Source organism: Leptonychotes weddellii, chromosome 1 (genome assembly GCF_054177405.1).
Source record: "Leptonychotes weddellii isolate Sample4059 chromosome 1, ASM5417740v2, whole genome shotgun sequence".
In the NCBI taxonomy this organism is placed as follows: Eukaryota; Metazoa; Chordata; class Mammalia; order Carnivora; family Phocidae; genus Leptonychotes; species Leptonychotes weddellii.
In genome coordinates, this window is record NC_138369.1 from 6,112,012 (window position 1) to 6,123,792 (window position 11,781).

Genomic DNA, 11,781 nt, shown 5'->3' on the forward strand with positions numbered 1-11,781 from the left:
CCTGCCTGAGGCGCTAGTCCCGCCCGGTTTCCGTAGAAACAAGCACCAGGTATCTCCATAGCAACCCCTCCGCGGATTCCTGCCTGCCGCTACCTGGTGCGCATGCCCATCTGGTGACGTCACCGCGCGTGCCGCCTCACGTGGTCACCTCGCCGGCGCCGGAAGTAAGCGGCGCGGCGACGGAAGCACAAGGCAGAAGGGTCCTGCTGGAGCAATCGGCGGCATGGGGCAGTCTGGGCGGGTGAGGCGCGGCGGCCCGGGGGGACGGGGCGGGCGGGGCTCGTGGGGTCCCCACGGCGGCTGTGGCGTTGACCGCTCGCCTTTCGCCTCCGCAGTCCCGGCACCAGAAGCGTGCGCGCGCCCAGGCGCAGCTCCGCAACCTCGAGGCCTACGCCGCGCAGCCGCACTCGTTCGTGTTCGCGCGGGGTCGCGCGGGTCGCGGCGTCCGGCAGCTCAGCCTGGACCTGCGTCGGGTCATGGAGCCCCTGACCGCCACCCGCCTGCAGGTCTGCACCACCCAGCCCGCCTCCATTAGCCATGGGCCCCGTCTTCGTGGCTGCGGAGGTGGCTTCAACCGCGGACCCGCGCGTGGCTCGGCTGGAGAAAGGGACCTTTATGGGGAGCATCGTCCCTAGCTCTCAGGGATTTGTGGAGCAGCAGCGAGGGCTCGCGGATGAACGCAGTCAGCTGGGGGCTTGGCTGGATGCCTAAGGCTGGTGGTTAAGGGACTCGGGTTAGCAAAGCTAGGGTGGAAATGTGGCCTCTCTCAGAGGCCTGAAGGGAGAAAGTTAACGTCGCAGGGCCCAGTTGGCTCTTCCGCAGACTGGGCGATGCACAGTAAACAAGGGACAAATTCAAGTCTGATTAGTTCTAGAGGTCAGGCGCCTTCCACTCCCCTCTCTTCTCTTTCTCGGGAAAATTAAATGCAAGAAAGGGCATAACAGCTTAGGTTATAGTCTTTGCTCAAGAAGAGATATTTATGATCCTTCCATTTTGTTTTTGCAATTCTCAGATACGAAAGAAAAACACTCTGAAGGATTGTGTGGCAGTGGCTGGGCCCCTTGGGGTCACACACTTCCTGATCTTGAGTAAAACCGAGACCAACATATACTTTGTGAGTTAATACCCACAGCCCTCCTCTCCTCTCTGCCCTCTGCTCCGCCAACTCTCATGATGAACCCATACGCCTCTGAGTTGCCATGATTCTGGCTTCAAAGTAAACGCTCTGAAGAGATGGAGCAGAGGTTCTCACTCCCTCCTCCCTAGCTGGATGCCCGCCTCGACTCTCACCAATCCTTTTTTCTGTAGAAGCTGATGCGCCTCCCAGGAGGCCCCACCTTGACCTTCCAGATCAACAAGGTAAGGATTGGAGGTGGTAGGAGGGCCATGTGGGGTGGAGGATAGGTTGGGGGTGGTGCCAACCACACGTAGCACACACTCGTCACCCTGTCCTGCAGTACACGTTAGTGCGTGATGTCGTCTCCTCCTTGCGCCGACACCGCATGCACGAGCAGCAGTTTGCCCACCCGCCCCTCCTGGTGCTCAACAGTTTCGGGCCCCATGGCATGCACGTGAAGCTCATGGCCACCATGTTCCAGAACCTGTTCCCCTCCATCAATGTGCACAAGGTGAGCTGAGCCTGGTGTGGTGGCACATAACGGGGGGATGGGGCACACAGTACAGTAGGTACCGCACATAGGCCCCTGGGTTGTTTGCTCGGTTTTCACCTCCCAGCACTGAGGCTGAGCGCTCCAGCCCCTGAGGGCCAATCTCACTCATGTGTTCTGTGACACTGGGGTAAGGGGCTCCCTTACGAGCTGCCTTATTCTCTGGAAGATGGAAAATGATGCTGATGGGTCCTTTGTTTCTGGAGTGTGCACTGAGTGTTGGTCTAAGCAGTGTGGTAGGTGTTGTGAGTCCATTTTACAGATAAACAGGCCAACAGAGGTGAAGTCTAGTCTGAGGTTAGATACAGGGGGTAGAGTGAAATGCCTTTTTTTTTTTTTAAGGTTTATTTATTTATTTGAGAGACAGAGTAGGAGCAGGGGGAAGGGCAGAGGCAGAGGGAGAAGGAGATTCCCCGCTGAGCCAGGAGCCCAATGTGGGGACTCGATCCCAGGACCCTGAGATCATTACCTGCGCCGAAGGCAGACGCTTAACTGACTGAGCCTCCCAGTTGCCCCAGGACTGGATTTTTTAACTTGTCTAGTTCCAGAGCCCCAGCTCCTAGTCCCTGGCAGCAGCAGGTCTCAAATGAGGCTGTTAGATCATCCAGGAGTAGGGTGTGGATAGCTTTACATGGGCCTCAGAACCAGGATTTCAAGCCAGCACCCCAGCCAGTCCGTCAGGCCCCACAGCTGCTAGCACGGCTAGGAGCACCCCACACCCCTTGGCTGGGAGATTTCTGGAGCATGGCCATGGCTTCAGCACACATGGAATCCTGTGGGTGGTTCACATGGTTCAGTGCCCCCCGCCTCTCTCCTCCAGGTGAACCTGAACACCATCAAGCGCTGCCTTCTCATCAATTACAATCCCGACTCCCAGGAGCTAGATTTCCGTCATTAGTGAGTACTGGGCCGGCGGGGGGGGGGGGCGGGGGTGGCTTTCACATGCGGCTGATGACGGTGCTCCAGCTGAGGCTCTGTGATTGCTCAGTCTCAAAGTAAACGCTCTGACGCACTGTGGAAAGGGTAGGCGGGTAGAGCTGACCTCCAATCTCGACTCCTAATGCCCCTTCTCACACCCTGGCTCCTGCAGTAGCATCAAAGTCGTTCCTGTGGGCGCAAGTCGTGGGATGAAGAAGCTTCTACAGGAGAAGTTCCCCAACATGAGCCGTCTGCAGGACATCAGCGAGCTGTTGGCCACGTGAGGAGGGCACTGGGCGGGAGCTCACTGCAGTCCTGGGGACCCCAGAGCTGTTCCAGGAGCCTGCGATTCCCTGCTGACCTTGGTGTGTCCTCTGCACAGGGGCGCTGGGCTGTCGGAGAGCGAGGCGGAGCCGGATGGGGAGCACAACATTACAGAGCTGCCCCAGGCTGTGGCAGGCCGCGGCAACATGCGGGCCCAGCAGAGCGCCGTGCGGCTCACTGAGGTGAGGCCCAGCCCCAGGGCAGGCCCAGTGGCAGAGGTGACTTCCTCTGGCAGCCCCCAGCCGTGATGAAGAACTGACTCTTCCCCTTGTCTCTCCAGATTGGGCCTCGGCTGACGCTGCAGCTCATCAAAATCCAGGAGGGTGTGGGGGAGGGGAACGTGCTGTTCCACAGTTTTGGTGAGAACGGGGCTGGCGAGCCATGGGGCTGGGAGTCAGAGGCCCTCAGAGGTGGGTCATAGGAACACACTTGGATCGTGGTGACCTCTCTCTTCTGCTCAGTGCACAAGACAGAGGAGGAGCTGCAGGCCATCCTGGCAGCCAAGGAGGAGAAGCTGCGGCTCAAGGCCCAGAGGCAGGCCCGGCAGGCCCAGGATGTCCAGCGCAAGCGGGAGCAGCGGGAGGCCCACAAGTGTGTGGTAGTGGGCTGTGCTGGCGGGGCAGGGTCCCGGGTGCAGGCTCCCACCCTCACTGCCACCCCTTTCCAGGAAGAAGAGCCTGGCAGGCATGAAGCGGGCGCGGGCAGGGGCCGATGGGGATAGCGATGCTGAGGACCCCGGTGTCTCCCCAGAGACACAGCGGGCTGGCCAGCAGGAGGAAGAGGAGGACGAAGCCGAATATTTCCGCCAGGCAGTGGGAGAGGAGCCCGATGAGGGTATGTGGCAGGGGTTGGTGCAGCTGGACACCTTGGGCTTGTCCCTGTGCCCTGGTGGCCTGGACACCGTCTCTCTCCACAGACATGTTCCCGAAGGCAGCCAAACGAAGACGGCCTGCTGGGCCCCCAGGCAAGAAGCAGCAAGGAAGGGAGCGGAGGCCAGGTCAAGGCACCGACTACAGGCCTCCAAAGGCCAAGGGCAGGCCACAGCGGGGCCAGGCCAAGCTGGGACACAGAGGAGCAGCCTGGGACCGCAGGCGAGGCCAAGCACGGCCACCTAAGAAAGCGGTGTGAAGCCAAGCTGGAGCACCAGATGGATGCCCCAAATTGGGGCCCACAAGACTCTGCCTGGACCTCCAGGTGCAACCCTGGGTTTCCTTTCATAAAGGAGCCGTTTTCCCAACCTCCCACTGTGGTAAATGTGGTAAATGACTGATTTCCCGTAAGTCTGAGTCTGCATTTGCAATGGGCAGATCTGGAGTTCTGTGTATAAAGCCCAGAGAGGCTCGGGGCCGGGAGTCTCTGGGAATTGGACGGGATTCTGCCCCAAACCTGCGTCCATTTCCCCCGTGCTGAGCAGTGGGCGTGCGGGGCCCCTCCGCGCCACCCCCCACGGCCCCCAGCACACCCCCCCCACGGCCCCCAGCACACCCCCCTCCACGGCCCCCAGCACAACTCCCCCCACGGCCCCCAGCACACCCCAGGTTTACTTGCAAGCCTGTAACTGGTCCGCTCTGGAGGGCAGGGTGTGAAGAGGAAGTGGTGGAAGCAGGACTGGTACTGGCTGTGGGCAGAGCTGCTCGTACTGAGGGGAGGAGGGTGGAGCTGCGGGGAGGGGAGGGGCCAGCCAGCCACCACGCTGGCGACTCAGGGACGGGGGACTAGCACGGCGTGGGCAGTGGACCCAGAGGCAGGGCATGAGGGCCATGGCCGCCACCACCTCAGGTGAGGAGCAGACGCCGCTGGGTCGGTTGAGCCAGAGGTCCTGGGGCCTGGCCCCTGCAGCTCAGCCCAGGACTGAGGGTGGGGGCAGCTGGCTCCTAGGAGGTGGAGGGGAATGAGTTAATCACGTCTGGACAGGGACTTCCTCCCAGAGCAGAGATGAGACGGGAGGCAGAAGTGTGGCTGGGCAAGCAGCCTGGGGTGGGGGAGGGGCACATGCATCTTGCCCGGGTTCGGAGCCTGCTGCCCAGACCAGACCAGGCTGTTTACCCGCAGCTGAGGTGGAGTTGGTACATGGAAGGGAATCCATTCCGGTTCTCTGCTCTCCTCCGCACTGCTGAGTCCCAGGCCTTGTTCTGGGCCCTGGGAAGCCAGCAGCAGGGCACTCCCCTCAGACGTTCTCCTCGGCGTTTTCCTTAACAGCGGTCAGATGGAAGTATGGGCTTTGCAGAAATTGGGGGCAGCGGGGTGCAGTCGCGATGTTAGAGGGGTTGGAACGGGCCTCTCGGGGCTAGAGACCAGGAGATGAGTGGGGGCTGGTGACTCCGGCAGAAAGAATCCATGCAAAGGCCCTGAGGTGGAATGTGTCTTAAGGAAGAGCCAGAAAGCCAGGGTGGGAAGGACTGTTGGGAGTGAGTCACCGAGAGCCCGAGGTGAGCGCAAGCAGGTGAGAGGGAGCGGTCGCTCCTGGGGCCCTCAGTGGGAGAAGTGAGCACTGCCTTTTCCTGCCAGTGAGGAGGGAGCCACGATGCTGAGCGGAGGAAGGTGACCTGACTCAGGTGTCCACAGGCACCCTACGGGAGGCTGTGGGGAGAGCAGGTAGGGACGAGGTCAGGAACCAGGAGGCTGTGCCAGATTCTGAAGTCGGTAGCAGTGAGACTCACTGATCCATCCAGTCTTGGAGGGCCGCGGAGGGGTTGGGGCCCCCCTTGGACTCCCCCCACCCGCCCCCGCTTGGTGGTGCCGGGTTACCACTGCTGGCTCCCGTGTGCTCTGTGAAGGCAGCGACCCCACTTCCTGAGGGTTCAGGGCCCAGAGCACACTTAGTCACCATCACATGAAAGGACTCGGCTTCTGACCTTCCTGGGCCAATTCCCTCTGTAAAAAGTGTGGCGGGTGCCGGCTCCCAGGCATGCCAGGGACAGAGAAAGTGTGCCCCCAGAGGGCTTCTGTAACCAGGCACAGGGCAGAGGCTCTGAGGGCGGCCAGAGCCGTGACGAGGGACAGCGCTCCCTTGGTGACCCCATCTGCCCACAGGTGCTCTGTCCTGCCCAACCAACTTCTCGGCAGCCGTTGACCGCATTCTCAGTGGCTTCCAGGAAGGCTTTCTGTGGCCCCTGCTGGTGGTGGAGTTCCTGGTGGCCGTGGCCAGCAACGGCCTGGCCCTCTACCGCTTTGGCACACGGGAGCAGCGCCCATGGCACCCCACTGTGGTCTTCGCGGCCCAGCTGGCCCTCAGCGACCTGCTCCATGCCCTGACGCTGCTCCCGCTGGCCGCCTACTTCTACCCGCCCAAGAACTGGCAGTACGGGGAGCTGGCCTGCCGCCTGGAGCGCTTCCTCTTCACCTGCAACCTACTGGGCAGCGTCCTCTTCCTCACCTGCATCAGCCTAAACCGCTACCTGGGCATCGTCCACCCCTTCTTCACCCGCAGCAGCTTGCGGCCCAAGCACGCCTGGGCCATCAGCGCCGCCGGCTGGGCCCTCGCAGCCCTGCTGGCCGCGCCGACGCTCAGCTTCTCCCGCCTGATGCAGCCGCCGGAGGAAGACGGCTGCACCGCGGCCAGGCCTCAGGCCTGCACCAGGTGCCTGGGGACAGCGGATGACGGCCACCTCGAGGCCTACAGAGCCTACAGCTTGGTGCTGGCAGCCGTGGGCTGCGGCCTGCCCCTGCTGCTCACCCTGGTGGCCTATGGTGCCCTCGGGCGGGCCGTGCTGCGCAGCCACGGCATGACGGCAGCCGAGAAGCTGCGCGTGGCAGTGCTGGTGGCCAGTGGCCTGGCCCTCTACGCCAGTTCCTACGTGCCCTACCACGTCACACAGGTGCTCAACGTGTACGCCCGGCAGCGCTGGAGGGCCCGCTGCCCGGGCTTTGCCAACGAGACCGAGGCCACAGCAGCACTGGACCGGAGGACCTACGTGAGCCACCAGGTCACGCGGGGCCTCATGCCTGTGGCCATCTGCATCCACCCACTGCTCTACATGGCTGTGGCACCCAGCCTGGGCTGCTGCCACCAGAGCTGCCTCGGCTGCAGGGGGAGCCACACCCTGGAGGGCACTGGGAGCTCTGGCCAAGTCCTGCCCCTCCATGTCACAGCCACTCCCCAGACCTTGGGGCCCTAGTCCCCTGAGCCCACGACCTGACCTAGTTTGCGCCATCACCTCCTCACAAGGCGCTGAGACCAGCCGCAGAATGGGGGCCGAGCGCCCGGGAGACCCCTGGCCCTGGGCCACCAACAGGCCCCGAACCACCACTTCTTCCCCTAGAGAAAGACCCGCTGGGGGACCTGCGAGTGCCCAGGCCACAGTGGCAGGAATTTCTGCCTACAGCACTGATCCTGGGGAGGGCTGGCCCTGCTAGCCACAGAGCAGGTGACGTGTGCGAATAAACGAGACAGGCTGTAACAACTGGAGCCTTTTTATTGCCGAGAGCCCCCTGCTCTCAGGGACTACCTTCTATGGCCATGAGGTCTGGGGCCGGGGCCGAGCAGCTGCAGCAAAGGTGACAACTGGCTTAGTTGGTTGATGGCCTAGAGAGAGACAGACAGGTGGTTAGGACAGCCAAGTGTGAGGGCTCCAGGCCCCGAAGGGAATTCCGAGACCCCGTGCCACATAAACTGGGGCCTCCGCGATGGGGGGCGGGGCAGGCAGGGCACAGAGAGCCAGATGAGCAGTGAGCTCCTCCTCGAGAAGAAAACCGTAAATAACCTATGCCTCAGGACAGGCTTGGGGACTATTAAACCCCCGTGGGGCCCACAGTCAACCCGAGTGTTGGCTGTGAAAGGTGGGGGGCGGCAGAGGTCTTACTTGGCCCACTCGACGTTGAGGATGAGGTGGTCGTATCCAAAGCCGGACACCCCAGCAATGGCTCGTGCGGCATCCTCACGGCGGTGGAAGCTGATGAAGGCAAAGCCCTGGGGGAGGGGGGTGGAGTCAGGGGCCCTCAGGGCACAACCAGGACAGATGACCCCCTCCTCGACCCCCACGACCCCAGCCCACCTTGGACTGGCCAGTGGTCTTGTCCTTTGCCAAGTAGATGCGAGAGATGGAGCCAAAGGGCCGGAAGAGCTCCTGCAGGTCAGTCTCACGAGTGTCCTCTGACAGGTTGGTGACACGGATAGTAGCATTGTCGTCGGCTAGACAGGCGAGGAGCAGCAACTTGTAGAGAACGGCACTAACCAGGCCCTGAGGGGAGGCTGAGCACGGGACCGAGGAGCGCCGCCCGCCACTCACCTCTGCGGTTCGGCTGCATGGACTCCCCGCGGCGGCTGGCCCCGTCACGCAGGCTCGGCGGCACGTACTTCCCCGTCTTGTTCTGCGCGGCCTGCACGGGCTCCAGCTCTGGAAGCCAAAGCACCTGGGTCAGGCCTCGCCCGGCACAGACGAGGAACAGACCCCCCCGCCCCCCCGGGACGCCGGCAGCTCTGGCCCCAGCTACCAAGCCACAGGCCGCAGGGACATAAGGGTCACATCCCGGAAGTCAGAGGAAGAACCCACGGGTTGGTGCAATCCAAGGGGACACGGGGCTGAGGTCTAGAAGAACGCTCAGCTTCCCAACACGCAGGAACACGGCAGGGACAGGTGCCACGTGTGCTGCGCGCCAAGTCACAGGTGTAGAACTGCCCAGACTCAACCCACTATCCGCAAATCACACCAGAGGACGTGGACTGCGGCCACGCGTTGAGTCTGCACGCATGCGCACACATACCCCCCCCCACAGGGCCACGGGCACATCCGTGGCAGACACGACGCGCTCAAGTCTGGTCACAGAGTCTGCAGCAGAATCACAGCTAGCAAGTCGCACGTGCACGCGGTGTAGACACACAGGCTTGCAGAGGAACGGTCCGCCAGCCCCCAGCAAGGAACGATGGGCAACGTTCCCGGCAGTCAGAGCACCAGCCCGGCCGGTCTCACGCTCTCACACAAACCAGGCCACAGCCACAGCCTTGCAGGGCTGGTGCCGACGTAAGAGATGGCAACTTCCCGACGGGGACAGCTCCAGTCACAGCAGGCGAACACCAAGGTCTCTCCCAGAGGTGCACACAACCCTCCCACCCCACGGCCTGCCAAGCCGCATCCCAGGCCCGGGCACCTCCGGGCAGCTTCTCCTTCTCGCCAGTGGACAGGCCCAGCTGCTCAGCCAACTCCTTCTGCATGGGCCCCAGCGTGTCCTTGTAGGGGCAGCGGGTGGTCCAGTGGTCGCCCTTGCAGATGCGGCAGGACACGATCTTCTGGCCCTTGAGCTTGTTCATCGGGTCCTCCTCTTCCTGGCAGTTCAGATCCTGGGTGGGAGGTCAGCGGAAGCTCAGAGCGAGGTTGCCACGCCCTGGCCACCACCATCATGGCCACCGGGCCTGCCCTGTTGCCCCACTCACCTCTTTGCTAGTGATGAACGTCATGGACACATCGTCGCTGACCGTGGTGGTGGCCACGTTGGGCCCTGGTGGGTCAAACTCTGAGTTCCCAAACTTCTTCCAGTTCTGGGCTCAGGGCGGGATGGGGGACAGGTAAGGGCAAGTGGGACCCCCTCCACTGGCACCCCAGACCTACAGTAGCCCCCTTCAGGGTGCCTGGGCCTTGAACCATATTCTTCACCCTCCCGAAAAGCCCCCCATAGCAGTGACAATGATAGTTCCTGTTCCCTAGTGGGTCCCACTCCTAGCATGTGTCAACTCCTAGCCTCATGCTGGCATAGGAGGTGGAAATGGCTCTCAGCCCCAAGTTCCAAAAGAGAGAACGAAGGCCCAGGGAGAAACAGCCCCACAGTTAAAAATTCCTGGGGGACCCATGAAAGTAGCTGGGCCAGCTCCCACAAGGAAGTGATGCCCAGGGGTGCACAGGGGTCACCCAGACCGTGAGGGCCTTGAGCTAGTTAAACAACCTAGGCCTCAGCTTCCTCCCCTATAAAATGGGGACCACAAATGCTCCCCATCTCCCAGGACAGCTAGGGGGGATCAGATGAGAGAACACTTCCTGCAAAGCACTTGGCACTGGGGTCTGGCACAGAGGAAGTGCAGAGAAAACTGCCAAATGCATTTAAGGCTATCGCTTCTTCCTAAGCACAGCCCAGTTAAATGGTAGCTGCTATGACCACCTGAGGGGAGGAGGGCTTGGCTCTGTTCCTCCAGGTAAACAAGCTGAAAGGAGTTAAGAATCTAAGCCCACCCAGCTTCTGCACCCTGGACTTTTCAGGATCCCCAACAGAGCACAAAAACCCTTCAACCTAAGCTGTGCTCCCAACACAACAGGGACAAAGTCTTAAACCCCGCTTCCAAAAATAAAGGTTATCAGAAAAAAAGGATTCCTAAGTCCTCTGAGTCAGCCCTGAGACAGCTCCCAAGACAAGGGGAGAAGGATCTCACCTTCCTCCTTGCGACAGCCTTTGAGGCCTTTCGCGTCTCAATTCTGAAGGTGCGGACAATCTGTGGATGGGAGGGGAGAGGCTGGGCCTTCCTGTATCTCAAGGCTCCTGGGGCCAACCAACCCAACCCACATGCCATCCCCTCCCGGCCCAAGTGCCCCCAAGCACAAGGACACCCACCTCCTCCCCCAGCCTCACCTTGAACTTCTTGCCATCCTCATCTATCTTGTACTCTGTCACTGTCTTGATGTTTCCATTGATGACCTCCTTGGGAGGCGGCAGTGGAGCTGGAGGAAAGAAGAGGTGACGGAACTGAGCCCTGGGTAATGGGGACCAGGCGGGAGTGCCGCTGGGGAGAGGCAGCCCCGAACGGAGCAGAGGTCGTCACTCACCTCCCGGCAGTAACTCAGGTTCTGGGGTGGTGTCGCCAGTGCCCAGAGGGATCCCCTTGAGGAGCTCGCTGGTGACACATTTGTCTACGAGAGAGTGGGGGGAGGAGGGGTGAGCTGGAGGAGCGGGAGCTCCCAAGCTAAAATGAAGGGACCTTTGGGATGATGCCCACACCAGCGGCCGAGGGAGGCGGGACCAAGGGCTGGGGACTGGCGAAGAAGTGCCCTGGGACAGCCGTGCCAGGACGCGGGGCTGCAGTAAGCTCGAGCAGTGGCAAGGATGAAAGCGATGGGCAGCCCATAAAGACACCCGGCGCCAGTATAAAGGCGGGAGGCAGGCTGTTACAACTTCCTCCCCGGAGCAACTGTGAGGACTGGGCGATGGCATGGGGGGAGGAGGGACTGGCCAGCGGAGATCTGGAATTGGCGATAGGCTAGCGCGCAGGGAGGATGGCGCCAGGCAGAGGGTGGCCGTGAAGGGGGATGCGGGATCGAACGGCCGTGCCAGGTTGGAGCAGGCGGCAGTGACCGGCCTGGGGACTGGCCGCGGTGACCTGGGACGACCCGGTATACTCACCGTCCTCGCCCTCCTCCTCCACCTGGTCGGCCCAGCTGGGCTTCGAACTGCAAAGACAAGTTTGCAGAGGGGAAGCCTCGGTCAGCGAGGCCAAGCCCCCGCCGCCCCGACGCACCCAGGCCCCATGATACCCCCCCAGGACCCCCAAACCGCCTCCCAGAGTTCGCTCCGCGACCCCCGACTCACTCAAAATCTCCAGTCGGCATTCCCAAACCTTCTCCACGCAGCACGAGCCCGGGCCCGAGACTGGAAGTGGGGGGAGGAGAGACTTCCTGTGCCGCCGCCTAGAGCAGCCCGGCAGCAGCGCCCACAGCGCCCCCTGCGGACGGAGGTGGAGGTGCCGGCTGTGGGAGCTGCGGGGCGCTGGTACTCAGGCTGAGCGGAGCCGTATTCCGTTTACCTTTTAGAAAAATTAAAATGTACTAATAACAGTAAAGCTCACTTATTGAGAGCTTGCTGTATGCCAGACGCTGTGAGGAGGAAATTATCATTTTCGTTTTGCAGCTGAAGAAATCAAGGTTGGTCCTCCTAGTCTGGGAAGAGTTTTCCT

The 11,781-nt window shown here is 61.7% G+C and overlaps 2 protein-coding genes and 2 non-coding genes across 6 annotated transcripts; 3 read left to right on the forward strand and 1 right to left on the reverse strand.

Annotated features, from left to right (window-relative positions):
* Positions 1–132: 132 nt before the first annotated feature.
* Positions 133–7,312, forward strand: LOC102746523 (peter pan homolog). Of its 3 annotated transcripts, none has more exons than XM_006746598.3 (13): positions 133–241; positions 336–506; positions 1,013–1,114; positions 1,309–1,359; positions 1,458–1,628; positions 2,488–2,564; positions 2,758–2,865; positions 2,968–3,091; positions 3,190–3,268; positions 3,371–3,500; positions 3,577–3,743; positions 3,826–3,906; positions 5,943–7,312. In XM_006746598.3, exons 1-13 carry the CDS (start codon positions 224–226, stop codon positions 7,025–7,027), a joined length of 2,364 nt encoding a protein of 787 aa, XP_006746661.2. In that variant the 5' UTR covers positions 133–223; the 3' UTR covers positions 7,028–7,312. The 3 variants fall into 3 exon arrangements, with proteins under 3 accessions (XP_006746661.2, XP_030873260.1, XP_030873259.2); XM_031017400.2 differs by having other exon boundaries at positions 3,826–3,962; positions 5,943–6,356; XM_031017399.2 differs by lacking the exons at positions 133–241; positions 336–506; positions 1,013–1,114; ... (7 more) ...; positions 3,577–3,743; positions 3,826–3,906 and adding an exon at positions 4,034–4,688.
* LOC115936706 (small nucleolar RNA SNORD105) lies at positions 1,159–1,245 on the forward strand. The gene has a single exon (XR_004072102.1). It is a non-coding gene; the product is annotated as a small nucleolar RNA SNORD105 (small nucleolar RNA).
* LOC115936707 (small nucleolar RNA U105B) lies at positions 2,606–2,685 on the forward strand. Its single transcript, XR_004072103.1, has one exon. It is a non-coding gene; the product is annotated as a small nucleolar RNA U105B (small nucleolar RNA).
* On the reverse strand, positions 7,307–11,534 carry EIF3G (eukaryotic translation initiation factor 3 subunit G). The gene is made up of 11 exons (XM_006746599.3): positions 11,418–11,534; positions 11,232–11,278; positions 10,658–10,741; positions 10,464–10,552; positions 10,267–10,326; positions 9,280–9,384; positions 8,997–9,186; positions 8,138–8,245; positions 7,904–8,040; positions 7,712–7,818; positions 7,307–7,434 (listed from the first exon to the last, which is right to left on the reverse strand). The coding sequence occupies exons 1-11, from the start codon at positions 11,435–11,437 to the stop codon at positions 7,419–7,421; spliced, it is 963 nt and encodes a 320-aa protein (XP_006746662.2). The 5' UTR covers positions 11,438–11,534; the 3' UTR covers positions 7,307–7,418.
* Between the last annotated feature and the right edge of the window lie 247 nt (positions 11,535–11,781).